Genomic DNA, 18,246 nt, shown 5'->3' with positions numbered 1-18,246 from the left:
GGGCCGAAATGATGAAGGTGTATAGTATGTGAGATGAAAGAACATGCAGATCGATAAAATAGGATGAACTTTTCAACCCTTTTTTTTTTCAACTGTTCTGTGAATTATTTTATTTTTTTCTTTTTCCTTTTGGGGTTTGTGGGTTTTGCGAGAATGATTTGGTATTGTAAGGCCACAATAATTAGTAGAGATTTTTCAGATTGTGTTCATGCCCTTCATGCATGCCTTCTCTCTGTGTCTGTCCCCCATTAATTTTTACTTTCTACTTTGCTTTAATTATCATTACTACTGCGTGAAATTAATTCTTAATTTTGTAATTAATATTAATTTTTTTTGTTTGGGCATTGAACTTTTAATATATATATATATATCTGATTTTACCCAATTTCCCAAGCCTTGAATACGCAGCCCTCATGATTGCCCACTGACAAAAGAGTTGAAGCTTTTTTCTATGCCTATTGCCACTGCAAGCGAGAGATGCTTCCATTATTAGCGTGTCACCGCGGCGGCGCGTGGAGTGCCGAATCAGCGAGTTCCGGGACGGCGCTTGGAGGCGACGTGCGGCGGCGGCGGCGGAAAAGAGGGATTTGAAGGGGGTTTAAATTAATTAGGGTTTGGGTATGGAGATCTGATATGATCTTGTTTCAGTTGGAGGTGTGGAGGTAGCCAGCTACAGCTAGCTAGGGTTTCGCCTTATACTTATAATTCCTCTGTACATGTCGTAGTCGTAGCCCGTAGGGAATGTATTTCTTTTCTTTTTAATTATTTTGTTAATCTACCCTTTATTTGCATTATTATTTGGGTGAAAATACTATTATAGCCATAATATATATATATATATATATTTTACTTGGCTATAACTATACTTTTCTTTATACCATTTTAAAAAGTTTAAAAGTGATGTGTTTAAGAGCTTGTTTAGATTTGGTATGCAATTCTGTTTCTTGTATATAATTTTGAATTTGAAACTTGATAATAATGCATAATTACATTATACCAACCAAATAAAAACTTTAAAATATATTATATTCTGTTGTATTATAATCTCATTTGGTTTTTGTTAAAACTAAAACATGTAAAGTTAATATGTTATAAAGTATATAATATTGTAAAATAATAATTATACAAAGTTTATAATATATATTTTAATAAATCAATTAATATTATTTTAGATTTAACTAACCACATGAGACATTGAAAATAATTTAATACCTCATTTTCATTTTTTTTAGATTGCTAATCAATTGTAAGTATTTGATAATTATTTTTATTTTTTGTTTTTTATTTGAGAAACAACCAAACGTGTCCATATAAAAATTTTACTTTAAATTTACGAACAAGGGAAGAAAAAAGTGGTTATTAAACCTGTTTTATTTTTATTAGTTGAAAAAAATGATAAAATAAAAAAACAGACAAGGAAATAAGTAATAAGAACAAATAAGTAACAAAAACTTTTGCGAAAAGGAATCCTTTAACTTTTAAAAATTTGTGTTATGGTGTGATTTGTAAATTCATGGATGTTTTGGAAATATTTAAATATTTAAAAATAAGTAATATCTAAATTTAGAGAAACTATTATTAGGATGTATTGTTTATAATGTCACAACCGTTTACTTTTTTTTTTTTTTTTTAATATAGTATAAAATTGACTTTTTCTTAACGTGTTTTCTACTTTGATTTGGATCATTAAACAACACATGTATTTTATGCTATTCGTGTAAACTAAAAATTGTTGGGAGAAAGTACAGAAATAGAGACTATAATGGTAATTTAGGCTAGTTAATATTAATATAAGCATCAGGAGTTTTTGGAAGAATGTTTACAAATTGAACTAAACAAATTACCAAATTAATTATCTATTTTAGGTTTTATGTATCTTTAAAATTGAGTTGGCTTTTACTTATGAAACAAGAAACTAGGTTATAGAGGTATATGGTGAATTTAAGCAAAGAGATTCTTAATTAGGTTCTCACATAAAATTTAAAAAATATATTAAATTATTGTTATTATTTTTTTTATTATCAAATAGTGTTATAGCATTAGCATGTTCACATAGATAAATATACCAATAAAACAATAAATTACTAATTTATATATTTTTTTTAAAACAAATTTTAGCAAGCCGCTTTTATTAAAAAAGAAAATTAAATACATTAATTTGAAAATTCTAAAAGATGGAAGATTAAAACCATTGAGAGGTATTTTAAAGTTTTATTTCAATGAAGTCCTGTAGAAACTTCAAATAATTAAAATTTTAATTAAACTTAATCCTGTATTAGTGATGTTGATGAATTTATGTATGAATAGATTGATCGGTTAGCTAAGAAAGATATGTTTTTTTATATATACAACCTCCATTCTAATAGTAAACATGGTAGCTTTACTCTCATTTTTGTTTACCTATTTATATAATATTTAATGAATACAATAATTTCACTACAAATTTATTTAATAAAAATATATTAACCTAACTTAAATAATCTAACTAAAATAAACCATCACTAAAAAATAATAATTAAAATAAACTAGTCCACTCTATGCAAAATTATACTCAATGATACGAAATAAATATATATTTATAAAAATATTATTACTTTTTATTTATTTTTAAATGTCAGCATAAGTTTGAAGCAGCCTCGTTATTTCTTTTGTTTTTCATCTTTCGGTTGCAACATACAAAGCGGGCCAACAAGCTTGAAGCAGCTATGGAAGGCGGGAAGAATCTGCAAGTCTTCTGGACGAGCCGTACTGGCACTGCTCCTCCCACACTTTCCCCACATTCACCGCAGATCATTTGTTGCCTGCTCTGTAATTTGTACTCAACCAGAAGCAGGACGCGATTCCGACGATTCTGATTGATTTCACAAGTAAAATTTCCCTGCCGGAGAGTTCTTGCCGACGGTCATCTTCTATAGAAGATCGTTGCTCTCATTTTCACTAGGAGTTGCGATGCCGGTGGCCAATTTATGGTCTATAATATATGGACATCGAACATATACGATGTTCCTCCGCGGAAGGAGCGGCCATTTTTTTTAGCTTTTATCTCATAGATTTCCGAAGAACTTTGGATTCGACGGCCAGCGCAACTCAAAATTCGAGTTCGGTTTTGGAACTACGGTGCGTTCTGCAGCAAGCGCGACTGCGAGGTAAATTTGCGGGTGAAAGTATTTCTCGATTTGGAGAATCACTTCTTGAACTGTGAATATTTTCTGCACTTGAAATTTTCTGAACTATTTCCTTATAGAGCCTTAAGTTTTGAGAATCCTTGTTTTTGGTTCATGTTCTTTCGAAGTAATTGGACTACAACGTACGTCACTGATGCTTATGGTGTTACTTTGGTCAATCGATTATTCCAGAATTCCAGATGCTAAAAGTATTGGATTACGCTCCCATGTTGACATTTATATGGTGTGGTAGAGACTTGATACTTAGAAACAGCAAACTCATGGGGCATTGGCTGGATGCCTTTTACATCTGGAAACAACCAGCTGCATAATTGATGTTTCTGGCACAGTTTCTTGATGACAATTTTAACGGTACCCTTCTTTTTCATCTTGTTTTAATCTTTTACGAGTTATGTTATGGTAGATTTAATAGGCTATTCTCTTTCTTGCCACTGGTTAGTTAAAATCACGGATTCAATTTTAAAGAAAAAACTATGTCTATGGTTCACGCCTAAATATAGCTGTATATATCATGTTCCAGGTATGTTCTCTAGTTACAAGAAACTACTGATTTTACCTCAGATTATTACACTACAATAGATTTCACTTAGTTTGTTGGAGGGTTTGGACCTTTCGAGTAATACAAGTGATCAGCTACTGAACGTAAAATTGGTCACAGACTCGCAGCTAGCTTTGTGCTGCCTTTATGGGAATTGCTTTTTACTTATCTTTTTCCACGAGTAAACACGTTCGTTTCACAAGTAATGTGTACCTTTTGGAACTTCTCGACTAGCTCCGTTAGGAATTATTCTTTTTCAGGTTCTGATTACTGGTTAGTTCTTCTGCCAGAGTTTCCAACTCTCTGGTAAAATCGAATGATGAAACTGTAATTGAAGAGTTACTATAAGTTTGTTCAACTTCGAAATGACTGGGAGATATGTGCCTTTTTGCCTCTTGGCAGGACGCTGGCAAAATTTCCAAGGTTGCATACAGTTGAAGTCTCTCTACAGTTTCATGTGTTGTTTAGTGACCTTAGTCCCATTGTGTTGAATAATCCTAATTAAGTTTCTCATGATCACCCTTGTTTTCGATTAACTGACCATGTTCTTCAAAAGAAAATTTAATCTGACCTCATGACGACCTTCCCCATTCTCCAAAGGATGATAACTTCCTCTTTCAATGTTATGATTTTTTATTATAGAAGCATGGTTAAGAATGCGACCATAAGTTCTGATAAAGGGACGATCATGGATGTATAAGTGTGGGAGTAAAAGTATGAAAGCTTATATCCGAAGTGGACAATATCATACCATTCTGGAATGTATAAAGGGTCCATTGTCCTTAACTAATGGTATTTAGAGACACGCTCCTGATTAGATTACGAGTATATAAGTGAGGACTATAATATCTCATTGGTATGCATGAGGCCATTGTCCCAAACTTGTCCATTGGAATCTAGGAAACCATAGCCTTATACCATGTGGGAGGGTGTCAACTGTCAACACGATGTTCATTAACTTTACTTTATTCTCTATCTCACAAACCAGCCCTTGATTCTGCTACCCCAAGATGGTTTTCCAGATGCTTAATTTAATGCAATCAACTTCAGTTTTAGGTGTTCGTGCTTCCAAATTCGCATAGCAGCCTCGATCCCATTTACTATATCCAGTTGTAATCAGTTTGAGAGGTACGAGTTATCCAGTAATGGGAAATGTCCTATACTGTGGTAGTACGGGTATTAGTTCCTGGGAAGAACTGATTGGCTATAGGCTATCTTATGCTGGTACAAAATTTTCTACTAACCTCTCTATGTCCCTCCTATCTCTACAATAATACGATGTTCTTTTAGACTCTACCCAAAATGAGATGTTATCATTAAGTATCCTAACATGAAACCGTCCAAGATTTGTTAAAACTTAAAGGAGTGTAGTCCAATTAATGGCAGTATCACAAATTACAGTGAAGCTAATAGAAAGAAAAGGAACAAAATCCTCCAAAAAAAAATGGAAAAAGAAAAGCCGAATGAGCTAATCTTGGTGTTCTAGGGATATTGAAAGGAAAGTAACCATTGTTATTAAGGAAATTGATAGAAAAGATTGGTGACCCTCGTGTAGCCTATCACTAAATTTTTTATAAGTATTTATTCTTTTGGGAAAAATAAATGATATATCTTCCATGATTCTCTCTTGTCGGTCAAAATCTAGTACTAGTATTGCCTAGTCAATAGAAAAATATTATTAGATATGATTATTTTATATATTTTTTTTAGTTCAAGAGCATGATGATTCTCTAACTTTGATTATAATATGTTATAATCAATTATGTTAATATGTTTTAATCAATTAGGTTCGAAGTTAGCAATCGAATATGTTGTAGTTTTTTTTTAAGTACAATATGTGGGGTGGAGATCGAACTCACCAACCTCTTGGTTGGAGATATGTACCAATTACCATTGAATTATATTCGTTTTGACGAAAATCTCGGAGTTACCGAGACATGAGACAGTGAGGAAATTAATATTAAGTCCTTGTGGAGTTGTCATCACATGCGGCATTTTTCTTCTTCGATATTGACAGGGTAGAACGACTTGGCTGACCGGTGAAGTAGCCACTAAAATGGAAGTTCGAAGAGTCAATAGTCAAGAGTCGAGACCCAAACTGGAGATAAGGTTTCTCTCTCTCTCTTCTTAATCATTTTATCTTTGATTTTTCTTGGGCTACTTCCTTGCAACAAAATAATATTTTTGTTTAGGTTAAACTTTTATGTCCATGTATTTTGATATCTAAACCTTAAATTGTTTTATATTTTAAATTTTCTCATATAATTTAATTCTTAAAATTTGAAATTACTTTAATCCTCTTCTTTAATCATTTTAAGTTCAACATAAGGCTCTATCTATTTCGAAATTTGACACTTGGACCTCTATTTGTTTTGAATGGATTTTAGGTGAATTTTTAATCCGAATAGATTTGAAATGAATCCGGTTCTATGTGATATTTGTAAATAAAATGATTTTAGTAAATTTTCAAATTAAAATAGTTGGATTTTACAAGATTTAAAACATCAATTATATTAATTAAACCTCATTAGACTTTATCTTCTCAATTACAAATTAATGGTTTAGGATCAGAAGACTTTTAATAAAATCAAGCGGACATCGGAATGCCAATATGAGCTTAGCTCAGCGGTAATTGACTCTCTGATGAATAGATTATGAGTTCGAATTCCTTATTCCTTCTCCAGACCAGCAAATCTAATCAACATTTAAAAAAAAATTCAAAAGCTTATTAAACACAAAATTTAAAGTCGAGGGTCCTAAACTAAAAATTTATGAACTTGTAGATAATTTTTAAACTTAAAAATTTTATTAGACGAAAAATTAAAAGTTTCAGTACTAAATTTGTAATTTAATCTTAAAAATTTTAAATTATAATAACTGAAGTATTTAATTGAATATGAATTTTACAATTCCAAATTTGGGCTCGTTTGGTCGTTGGTACCTATGCAATATTCTATTCCTCAAACAAAAGGAAAAAAGAAGAAGAAGAGATATTCGAAAAGTGTGGGTGCGTATCATCGGCGAAAAGTACGTGGGAGTCTATCTAGCTAGAAAGAGAAACGGAACGGAAGTGGGGTTGAAAAGAGGGCGTGGTGTGGTGTGGTGTCGACATGGATGGTGCCATGATGGTGTCATTAGCTCGCCACGCGCCCCTCGCCTTCCGTTATACTTATATCCCGTTATCCTCCTCCTTCTCCCCGCTCTTCGCGCCCCGCCTCCGCCTTCAGCCTTTTCGTCTTCTTCAAGTTTCTTCCATTCCTCTCTCTGCATTTCCCTCTTCCTCTTCCTTCAAGTTTCTTTCATCTTCTCGCCCTAACATGGGATCTCTCTCTGCCCTCCTCCATCCCCTGCACTACCCTACTGCTCGCCGAGATGAGTCTATTGTCGATGATTATCATGGCGTTCAGATCGCCGACCCTTACCGATGGTAAACCGAAATCCTGTTTCCGCTTTATTCTTTTATTGCAGATATTGCTGCTGCTCTTTCTGGTTTTTTGAGGAATTTTATGAGTCAATGGAGTCTTCGCTATTTAATTACTTCTTTTGACAATCGATGAATGTCGTCAATCGCGTTTGTTGAGATAGCATAGCCATCGGACTTGGTTGCATTTTTGGCGGAACAAATTCTATCCTGCAATTATATTATTATTGTTTGAACATAATTCTCGCTTTTGGAGAAGTCTAATTGCATTGAGACTTATTTTGTTCGTAGGCTTGAAGATCCTGACGCCGAAGAAGTGAAGGAGTTCGTACAGAAACAGGTGAAATTGACGGAGTCGGTGCTTCAGAAATGTGAATCTAGAGAAAAGCTCCGCGCCAAAATCACTGAGCTATTTGATCATCCACGATATGAACCGCCTTTTAAGCGTGGGAATAAGTACTTCTACTTTCACAATACTGGCCTTCAAGCGCAGAGCGTTCTTTATGTTCAGGTTCGTGGACTTCGTATTCGGATTCTTTATGTTTTGGCGTGCGCTCTTTAGGTAGCTAATGAATGTATTTGCATGTGTTTGTTTTTTCGTTTCTTCCGATACTGTCTCTCAGGATAGTTTGGATGGAGAACCTGCGGTTCTGCTCGATCCCAATGCGCTAAGCGAAGATGGAACAGTCTCGTTGAGTGCTCTTTCAGTCAGCAAGGATGCTAAATACATGGCTTATGGGCTCAGTTCAAGTGGCAGCGATTGGGTGACAATTAAGGTCATGCGAGTCGATGATAAGAAAACTGAACCGGATACATTATCCTGGGTGCGTAGTTGAAGTATATTTTTTTTCAATGTTTACTGGAACGGCAAAAAGTAGACAGTAATATGGCCCAATGGTAGATCTGATTTTATATATGGGTCTTCTATGATGTTTCAGGTAAAGTTTTCAGGTATTAGTTGGACAGTTGACGGCAAAGGTTTTTTCTACAGCCGCTATCCTGCTCCCAAGTGAGTTACATGTAAAATGATAGTTGGGTTTCGAGCAGTATTATCCAATCAACGATTGTATGTTTGATTGAATTTTTATTACACTACGGATTCTTGTTAAAATTTATGAAACATGGACTAGTGATATAGAGCATCGAATGTAGGAAATTAGTTTCGTCAATAAAACTTCCTCTCTTCAACTTCAGCAGTAACTTTTTGATTAACTAGTTTGAAGCCAAGCAGTTTAGTCAGCAGGATTGATTTGAACTTCTTTTTTCCCTTTTATTCTTGATAATGAACTACACAAATAAATGTTTGTTTTTTCTCCTTGTTTTTTGTACTGTAGAGAAGCAGGAGTAGATGCTGGTACGGAGACGGATGCAAATCTTTATCATGAAGTATACTATCATTTCTTGGGAAGTGATCAGTCTGATGATGTCTTATGTTGGAGAGATCCAGACCATCCTAAATACCTTTTCTCAGCCACTGTTACTGATGATGGAAAGGTGATAATCTCCCGTTTCATTGATTTTGGAGCTTTCATGAGGAGGAAAATAGTAGAGGATTGGTTTCTGATATTCTTCCCCTATGTTTGCTATATCATGGTCTTAAAAACCATTATTACTGTTACAACTGTATCACTAATAATTAGTTTTACGACTTCTGCACTGCTGTTTAACTTATGGCCTTGTTGTTCGTTTCAAGGCCTGCATATTCTGCATATTCTTACTTGGCCGTTCTGAAAAAAATGCAACTGTTTCTTTGATCGTCTCCCTGAATCTTGAACAGATTAAGCTGCCTTCTGTTATGGGCTTTATCAGCAAAACTTTGAGATGATAGAGATACTATTTAGCACAGTGTTGTAATATACTTCATGTGCCGTGCGTCATCTTAATCCTCCTAGCTTGCAATATACTTCTTTCCTGTTAGATCTCTCTATCATCTGTACAGCTTAAATGATCAATGTGAAGGTTTGACCACCTCTTTTCAAGCCATAATAGGTATAAAATGTATTGGATTGTGCCAAAATAAACCATAGAAGATACAGTAAGATGTTAAGGTTTAAAGAACTTGTAATAGTGTTGTTGTTATGCTAAATTTATTCAATAGAGGATATAGGATTGTTTTACACTCTATATTATTGACATGTATGCCATTACCAATTGACCTTAAACTTGTCAATTCTCCAATTCAAATTTCCCCATAAGTGGTTTTTAGCTTGAAAGCTCGTGTATAATTAAAATATTCCTCATATATTTCCTTTTTTATTGATCGTTATGCAATTGCTTAGCATTTTTACTAACACCATTCTAATTTCCAGTATGTCCTTTTGGAAACTGATGAGGGTTGCGATCCAGTCAACAAATTTTACTATTGTGACATGTCAGCACTTCCTAATGGACTTGAAGGCTTTAGGGGGAAAAGTGACCTGCTTCCTTTTACAAAGCTTATTGATGACTTTGATGCTCAATATCATGCAATTGCAAATGACGATACACTGTTCACCTTTATAACAAATAAGAATGCTCCAAAATATAAGCTTGTAAGAGTTGATTTGAAGGATCCTATGGTTTGGACAGAATTACTTCCAGAATCTGAAAAGGATGTGCTAGAATCTGCAACTGCTGTTAATGGTGACCAAATGATAGTGAGCTACTTGAGTGATGTTAAATATGTTCTACAGATTAGGGACTTGAAATCAGGTTCCTTGTTGCATAAACTACCCATCGATATTGGCTCAGTATCTGGAATTTCTGCGAGGCGTGAAGATAGTCTAATTTTCATAGGGTTTACTAGCTTTCTAACACCTGGAATTATATACCAGTGTAATTTGGAGTCTGGGATTCCAGATATGAAGGTATTCCGTGAAATTGTTGTTCCTGGATTTGAGCGCTCAGAGTTCAATGTTAACCAGGTAAGAGTACTTTATATGTTGAAAATTTAGGTCCATTTTATCTTGCTGAGTTATCATTGTCAATTGTGGCATGTTTATTTTAACTGTTTGGCTATTTGTTTCTTTAGTCAATTTGGTCCATTCATTGCATTATTTCCACTTGACCCTTGAAATTTATATTTCTGGGACTCTCTAGTTTGAAGCTATCTCTCTCAACACCAAGAAATATGCATCTCTTTTGGATCCTTTTCTCTTCAAAATATTTTATGGTTCTTCTTATGTCTAGGTTTTTGTACATAGCAAGGATGGCACCAATATACCAATGTTCATTGTGGCCCGAAAGAACATTGTTTTGGATGGATCACACCCTTGCTTGCTATATGGTTATGGTGGATTTAACATTAACATCACACCATCTTTCAGCTTGAGTCGTATTGTACTTGCAAGGCATTTAGGTGCTATTTTCTGCATAGCTAACATTCGTGGCGGTGGAGAATATGGGGAGGAATGGCACAAAGCAGGTTCTCTTGCAAAGAAGCAGAATTGCTTTGATGACTTCATTTCTTCTGCTGAATATCTTATTTCTGCCGGTTATACCCGGCCCAGTAAGTTATGCATTGAAGGTGGAAGCAACGGAGGACTTCTTGTTGGGGCTTGTATTAATCAGGTGTGAAACAGTTTCTAAATTTTATTTTACACATGCATACGGCACCTGCAGTGCACATATCTGTAATTGAACCAACTCTTCAATGAGGTTCTGAAAGCATTTCTTTGGCAGAGACCTGACCTTTATGGCTGTGCATTGGCTCATGTTGGTGTTATGGACATGCTGCGATTCCACAAGTTTACGATAGGTTGGTTCACATCCTGTAGCAACATTATTTTCTTTATTCATGAGCTCCTTGTTTGATATAGTGCTTGTCTTTTAGGTCATGCATGGACTTCTGATTATGGTTGTTCCGACAATGAGGAAGAATTCAAGTGGCTAATCAAGTGAGTGAAGCTTCATTCTCTGCATCTCATATATATGCCATTAGCTGCTACACATCGTAGTTGACTGAATGTTATCTGATTCCTGGTGTTTTTTTCCTCCTTGCTGCTGGAATTTCTCTCGGCTGAAAATGCTTATTGACTACCTAATTAGTAACATAATAATTGGCTTGTTTCTGTTTTCTGACCTATTGCTCAAAACATTACAAAAAGAAAGATTGCACTTGCGACGACTCGCTTAACTTCAATGCTTTGAGCTTGATGATTGGTCTTTTTATTTGCTGTTTGTTCTAATTCTGTTACTGTTTCCAGGTATTCCCCCCTCCACAATGTGAGGAGGCCTTGGGAGCAGCATCCTGATCAATTTGTGCAGTACCCAGCAACCATGCTACTGACTGCTGATCACGATGACCGTGTTGTGCCATTGCATTCGTTGAAGTTATTGGCGGTCAGTCTTTTTCTAATATGTGAAACCATGTCTCAACAGAGTATTTTTTGGTTGATCTTTGCATATAAACTCAGCTTTTCATGCATTGAATTGGAAATAATTTGGAACGGTTTGTTTTGCTATATTTTTACATCACTTTTGTTCAAATTGGCCAACATAGGATGATGATTAGATTACACTTAAAATCTTCACAGCAATTTCCGCCTTCTGACACGTTAAATTTTCAGACAATGCAATATGTTCTATGCACGAGCTTGGAGAAAAGCCCCCAAACGAACCCCATTATTGGTCGCATTGAGTGCAAGGCTGGCCATGGAGCCGGCCGCCCTACAAAGAAAATGGTAAAATCTCTTCTCTTCTTTTTTGGATATAAAGAAAAGGGACAATATTTTACGTGTGGTTTGACATTCGTTGTTGAATTTTACAGATAGACGAGGCATCTGACCGTTATGCGTTTATGGCCAAGATGTTGGAAGCAACATGGATCGATTAAATTAGATACCACAATCACACAAAGTGGTCTACGCCTTCGGGGCATCAGATACTCTTAAATTTTGCGTAGTCTTAGTCTTGTTTATAAGAACTCATCCCCTCGTAATTTATATTTTATTTGAGCGGCCATATTACTGGCAGAGAATCCATAATTTCAAATATTTGAACTTTTAATTTTCACCTGAGCAATAACTTATCACCATTATTAGTAAATTTACTTAACAAAAGCGTACTATATGTTAATTTTCAATTAATTTATCTTATTTTATTTTATTTTATTTTTCGAAATATCACTCTTAATCCGAAAGTCACAATCCTCAATTCTTAACTTAAATTAGCTTTTAGCTTAAATTTAGATCGAGTACGATCTCCCACATTGATAATTGATGAATGAAAAAAGTTTTGATTATTACAGAAATCTATTCTAAGTCACCAAATTAAAAAAAAAAATCTATTTCAAATGATCAAATTAAAATACCAGGAAGACTACTGAGAACTTGAAGCCATCATTAACCAGTTGATATTTTCAGAAGTTGATAAAAGGGAAGAACAATTTCAAAACCCCACGAGAAAGATTGGTGCAGGAACAGACCTTCATTCAGTGAAATGGGAGTCCATTTTAATATCCGTAACGTCAAGTTGCAGTATCTCTGCTCTGCAACTGAGAATTGATCCAAAACTGAAACACAAAAATCAATTCTCTTAGCTTTCTGGTAACTTTAAATACAAGGTTCAGAAAATAAGTGTTCCTCATACCTGGGGTGTGTGCGACCAAGATCACCATGGACAAATTCTTTAATGTATGTTCCAGCCTGTCACACAGAAACGTTAGCATTTAAAAGTGTATAAATCTGATTTTTTATACATAGGACTATTTATTCATCCATCACAAACTAAGGTAGTCCTCATTCAACGTTAAAAATATACCTGGGTACACAAATGCAGAAGATAATACTGAGAACTTTCAGCAAACTTCTCGATTTTCATCCTAAAAATGAGGAAAGAAAACATCATTAGTGATTCTTAGGGCAAGCATGAATGGATCATTGCATCATTGTATAATTGGAAAAGTTCCAACCAGTGAATGATCTTTTCGCGTTCTAATGGACTACGACGATGAAGCACTCTTATTGGAGTTCTCTGCAAGACTTTCTGCACAAGAAACAGATAAACAATTCCATAAGCATATTTTGCCAAGAAAAGAAATAGAAAAGTTTAAGCTATAGAATAAGCATGCATTCAAAATACAGCTTCCTGGTAACTTAAAGAGTATATTTATGAGAATCTTAAACAGGACTGAGATACACGAAATATGAGCATCGAGCTTGCAGAACTCCTCACCAAGTCTTTTAGTGATGATATTGACAATAAATCGTCATCCTCAAGTGGGCGAGATGTCCACACAAGTGCAGCATATTGCTTCTGCATAATTAACACAGAGCTAGTAACCAATACAGAATGCAGACTTCTTATTCCACTAGTAAGCACAAGCCTCGTTCCATATAATTGAACAGAACTCAGTAATTGTAATCATCAAAAAGATTGTTCAGAGGAAAACCTGCTTCTCTGCTTCTCCTTCCTGCACAAAGGCCCAACCCTCGCTGCCAACAACTTTCAGATTTCTTACGCCAACCTGCATTACAATTTGATTGGTATGCAGTTCGCAATTATTTAAACCAATAGAAGAAGCAACACAACATGAACAGTATGTAACCAATTTATTTTCTGAGCTATTTATCTTTGACTCCATTTCATTTATAATCATCTCAGATGGGATATGTCGAGCATTCTGTATCTCAACCAGGAAAGGTCTACCTGAACCCAACATTCGAACCTGACAAGAAAATTAAAATATTAATTAAACAGTAAATTAGCTTCACGTCTGTCACTTAAGTGAAATCAGATTTTCAGTACATCGAGATCCTCTCTACCAGCAGCATGGAACTTGTAACTATCACCTTGACACAGAGGAAGAATATTGTTGCCTAGAATCTCCTGCAGAAACCCATGATACTATCAATTTTCTCATGCCCAATGAACAGTTGTACAATAGAAAAGTTAGTCACCAGAGGAACAACCACTACCTCGACAGATGCTTCTCCCATTCTCTCGTCACCAATGACCCAGCATGTTTGACTCACATTTCTTGAATACTACAATAAAATGAAATAGTTCATAATCCAGAAAGTTATGAGTCAGTGAATACTCAACGAAGTCTACCTGGGGGGCAAAAGAAAAAGTAGTAAAGCAAAACTTAGCTTACCTTAATGTATCTACCAACCAAGTATATTGGAGCCCTATAACAAATTAGAGCTAAATGGCATGGTTCATTGACCTATGTAGATTTGGGGCGAGAGAGAGAGAGTACCACAATTAGTAACCAATTAAAAATGAAACGAAAACCTGAATGAGAAAGTAAGCATCAAAGTCCTAAAAATGTAAGCAGAACACAAAGTTAATCTCTCGAGTCTCTTAAACTGGGAATAGGAAATGACAAAATGAACAAGATTCACACCACTTTTCCTTCACCAAGAGCCAGTAGTTCAGTTTATTGAGTTTAAATCCTTGGATCAAACATCCATATACTTTCGGTGAATTATTTTTTTGGATCGAGTATACTTTCAATGAAAGCATATAGTAAAGGTCACAATTTTCTTAATATCTGGAAGGACAAAAAGACCAAAGTTCATTCCAGTGAATGGCATCATTTTTTAAATCTATACAAAAAACCTACCTTTTCTTGAGGAAATTCAAAGCACTTAGGAAGTTCAACTTCTTTTGATGGGTTGAAACAATCATCAGCAACAGAATTGGCACCACAGTTTGAGATATCCGAGGGTTCATCATTGCCAGCTGCAATAGTATCATCAATAGTTTCTGAGCTATAATCACGGCTTTAACAATCCACAAATCCATCTAAAGTTCACATGTCAGAGGTTACTGATTCAGTACGTGTAAACAATACAAATCAATTCTCTACACTGTGTTTTTAGAAGTTCAGAACTGATTGCAGCATCCCTATAGGTTTCAGGAGGTAGGAAAAACAAGAAGGCCTCTAGGATAAAATAAGAGAACATATGAAATGGTATTGGGCACTCTCGCACAAGTTTGCTTCACATAAGACAATGACAATTTTTGCTCAACAGATACAAAAGAGGTAGCGACAATTTGATAACAAAGGTTCAATTAACTAACCAATTTTTCTCATCTTGCAGCCGCCCTGGCTTCTTTTGATGGAATTATCATTGCAGCTTGAAGCTTTAGGATGACTATAAGTTAAACGGATGCGCAAACCACTTGAACTAGATTTGCAGTCCTGCATAACTTCATGCATAAATATTAATCAATGAACTTTTCCCTTCAAACGCCCAAATCATAAGAGAAAAACCTACTAAAAGAATAGTCCACCTATTAACAGTTGTCTTCAGTAAACACCAGAGAGAATTAATATCGAACAAAAGAGAGATACAATCATGCAACTCTACTCACCAGTAAAGTTTCAAGAGGCTTTGTTATACAGATTTTTAATGCATCCTTTGCCGAAAGACATAAAGGAGGAGGCTTGCCCTGAAACCAATGTTCAGAACCATATTTTCTTTTCAAATACAGCCTGCAATGCATGGATGAAAATAATAGTTAGTAAATCAATTGACACTTTCAAATGAACTATTGAAAAGGCCCACTTGGCGGCACAAACGCAAGAGGTTTCAAGAGGATTATTTTCTTCAGCCATGTCTCATATTATTATAAAATCACCCAATAATAATAACTTTCAAAAGGTGATGTGTTTTAGAGCTTATATGATAACCATTTCCTTTTCTTCTGTTTACAACATGAATTATCCAAACAGTGTTTGTTTTCTTTTTAAAAGATACTTCAAAAAAATTAACCGAATTCAAAAACTCACAAAAGTAGTTTACTAAAAAGTTTGTATTTAATTTTTTGTTTTTTCAAATATTAACTGTTAGATACTGCTCTATTATAACTTGTTTTCCATTCCTCTAAACAGAATTTATTTCATTAATCTTTGCATGTACTTTCTCTCACTGATCTGTTTCTGCATATCACTTTTCACACAATATCTCTTGTTAATCTCTTTTCAAGTAAATTCTCACTTTAACTCTCCGAATAAATTAGCAGTAGCCACAAAGTTTTCTTTATAAATTACAAGTCAATAAAAAAGAATTAGAACAAAAAATCGGAAACAGTAATAGGTACCAAAAACAATTTATTAAAGTTTTTGTTTTTTTTTTTTAAATCTAGGAGGACGGACGTGTGTGTTGGTTAGTTGGGGGACACTCTTACCAAACAAGCTTCTCATTCTCCAGCATAATCGAAGGAACTGACACCTCAAGAGAAAAGCTATCAATCTGATGGCCCTCTTTCTTTACCATCTCAGAAATTGAGACAGCTAAATCATCAGCTCCTTTACATTTCACAAAGTTACCTTTGTCGTCAATGTAAATGAACTGCAAAATACCTAAACACAGCCTGCAAGTGTTTCTATTATTATCATCATTAATTGCTTCCTTATCAGAACCCAAGATTGATGCCGAAACTGACAAAGAATAATTGTGTCTTTCAATCCCAGATAGGCGAATGATGCAGGGGACGCATACCTGCAAAGGAAATATGACTCAGACGTCATCCACGCCATCCCAAATCAGTAATCATAGATGCAATTCCAACACATGACAGTATTATTTCTCGAAACAGTAAAAAATAAACCTAATAACACCACCGAAACGCATTATATAACATAATAGATGCCGATCAACTGTAGACCACTAATAAGTCCAGATAAAAAAATGCTGTCGGCCATGCTACTATTATCATCGTCATCTTCTTCTTCTTCTTCTTCTTTTTATTATATCATAAAATCATTATCATCAGCATCATGCCAATAAAACAGACATTGAAACACAACGAAATTTCCTCCAAAATACAAACTATCAAGTTATGATTCATCGCATTCCTAATAACTATGAAATTTCCTGTTGAAATTTAGGTAAAAATGAAGGATAGCGGCCTAATGAAGAAGCACATTCAAATATAACCAGAATTTCCTCCAAACTGCAAACTGTCAAGTTATGAAGTGATAGTTTCATCGATCGCATTCTTAACGACGGATATTTTAACAATGAAATTTTAGGTTGAAGTTCAAGAAAAAATTAAGGATAGCGAACGAATGAAGAAGCACATTCTAACACAACCGGAATTTCCTCCAAACTGCAAACTATCAAGTTATGAAGTGACAGTTTCATCGATCGCATTCTCAACGACGGTTATTTTAACAATGAAATTTTAGGTTGAAGTTTAAAGGAAAAAAAATGAAGGATAGCGAACGAATGAAGCAGCAAATTCAAACAGAACCGGAATTTCCTCGAAACTGGAAAGCATCAAGTTATGAAATGATAGTTTAATTGATCGCATTCATAACGACGGTTATTTAAGACTATGAAATCCTAGATTCAGAGACAAGAAAACGTACCCCAATCGACAACAAGTCTTTCATGACGTGAGAAGGAATCTGCGGGACGACATCGTCGAGCAGTTGCAGTTGTTCATTCTGAGAAATGGCTTCTTCTGGGGCGGAAGTAAGTAGTAGTGCTTCAGAATCAGATTGCACTTCGTTCCGTTGGCCCGCCATAAAAGAAGTCCTGGAGAGAAGGCAGCCTCCGCCGACTTGTTAGTTTTAGTTCACTTCACAACTTTGGCGGAAAGGGAAGGGAAGTTTATATACATTTTACTCGATTAGGTTTAAAACCATTGCATTTTTTTAAATATTTTGATCGTTTTTTTTTTTTACTGCATGCGGTAACTATGCCCACTTTGTCTTGATCAACTTATTTTACTAATATAACTTCAAATATGTATCGCAATCATCCAATGAATTAATATCGTTTAAAAAAAAAAGTCCAATGAATTAATATTAGGTAATCAATACCTCACTAAATAAGACATCTCATCTTCCTTAAAGTTGAAACTTTGGAAATTTGATCTTCCGCTTACATACTCGTTGAAATAAAAGTATGGGCTAATATTAAGTGGCAAAATAATAAAAATCTTGAAAACTTCAAAGAAATAAAAAAAAAAAAAAATCTGTTCTATTTTTGACACGTATATTTCATCATATTTCAGGAAATACACTTATTTTCCATTTTTAAAAAAACTGAATTAATTATGATAACCATTTTCCAACTCTATCTCGCAGTTTACTCCAAAACAAAACAATCCATACATTGAAATGAAGTCACAATAAGAACACGTTTTACTTTTACCTTCTTTTT

At 34.7% G+C, this 18,246-nt stretch overlaps 2 protein-coding genes and 1 long non-coding RNA gene across 3 annotated transcripts; 2 read left to right on the top strand and 1 right to left on the bottom strand.

Moving 5' to 3' along the window:
• Positions 1-2,665: 2,665 nt before the first annotated feature.
• LOC111012154 (uncharacterized) lies at positions 2,666-5,927 on the top strand. Its single transcript, XR_002601522.2, has 3 exons — positions 2,666-3,146; positions 3,357-3,536; positions 5,741-5,927. It is a non-coding gene; the product is annotated as an uncharacterized LOC111012154 (long non-coding RNA).
• An 807-nt stretch (positions 5,928-6,734) lies between these two features.
• Positions 6,735-12,136, top strand: LOC111006037 (uncharacterized). The gene is made up of 12 exons (XM_022277776.2): positions 6,735-7,150; positions 7,436-7,655; positions 7,768-7,968; positions 8,083-8,153; positions 8,479-8,638; positions 9,454-10,047; positions 10,313-10,693; positions 10,805-10,880; positions 10,956-11,019; positions 11,329-11,464; positions 11,692-11,805; positions 11,892-12,136. Exons 1-12 carry the CDS (start codon positions 6,834-6,836, stop codon positions 11,955-11,957), a joined length of 2,400 nt encoding a protein of 799 aa, XP_022133468.1. The 5' UTR covers positions 6,735-6,833; the 3' UTR covers positions 11,958-12,136.
• A 159-nt stretch (positions 12,137-12,295) lies between these two features.
• Positions 12,296-17,679, bottom strand: LOC111012116 (Pseudouridine synthase family protein). Its single transcript, XM_022286163.2, has 15 exons — positions 17,448-17,679; positions 16,262-16,575; positions 15,446-15,566; positions 15,152-15,272; positions 14,691-14,809; positions 14,220-14,291; positions 14,041-14,109; positions 13,871-13,951; positions 13,671-13,790; positions 13,515-13,589; positions 13,298-13,378; positions 13,035-13,108; positions 12,884-12,944; positions 12,713-12,768; positions 12,296-12,635 (listed from the first exon to the last, which is right to left on the bottom strand). The coding sequence occupies exons 1-15, from the start codon at positions 17,604-17,606 to the stop codon at positions 12,551-12,553; spliced, it is 1,608 nt and encodes a 535-aa protein (XP_022141855.1). The 5' UTR covers positions 17,607-17,679; the 3' UTR covers positions 12,296-12,550.
• Positions 17,680-18,246: the final 567 nt, after the last annotated feature.

Source organism: Momordica charantia (assembly GCF_013281855.1).
Source record: "Momordica charantia cultivar OHB3-1 chromosome 11 unlocalized genomic scaffold, Mcharantia_2.0 BLBB01000011.1, whole genome shotgun sequence".
NCBI lineage: Eukaryota > Viridiplantae > Streptophyta > Magnoliopsida > Cucurbitales > Cucurbitaceae > Momordica > Momordica charantia.
This window is presented reverse-complemented; position numbering and strand designations above follow the sequence as displayed.

Excerpts from the sequence above, each read along its gene's own strand:
- LOC111006037 (XM_022277776.2), top strand. The coding sequence starts at position 6,834 with ATGGATGGTGCCATGATGGTGTCATTAGCTCGCCACGCGCCCCTCGCC. Across the intron at positions 7,656-7,767 it reads AGAGCGTTCTTTATGTTCAG|GATAGTTTGGATGGAGAACC; the intron begins GTTCGTGGACTT and ends ACTGTCTCTCAG. Across the intron at positions 10,048-10,312 it reads CAGAGTTCAATGTTAACCAG|GTTTTTGTACATAGCAAGGA; the intron begins GTAAGAGTACTT and ends TCTTATGTCTAG.
- LOC111012116 (XM_022286163.2), bottom strand. The coding sequence starts at position 17,606 with ATGGCGGGCCAACGGAACGAAGTGCAATCTGATTCTGAAGCACTACTA. Across the intron at positions 14,292-14,690 it reads TTGAATTTCCTCAAGAAAAG|GTCAATGAACCATGCCATTT; the intron begins GTAGGTTTTTTG and ends AAATCTACATAG. Across the intron at positions 13,379-13,514 it reads AAGGAGAAGCAGAGAAGCAG|AAGCAATATGCTGCACTTGT; the intron begins GTTTTCCTCTGA and ends TTAATTATGCAG.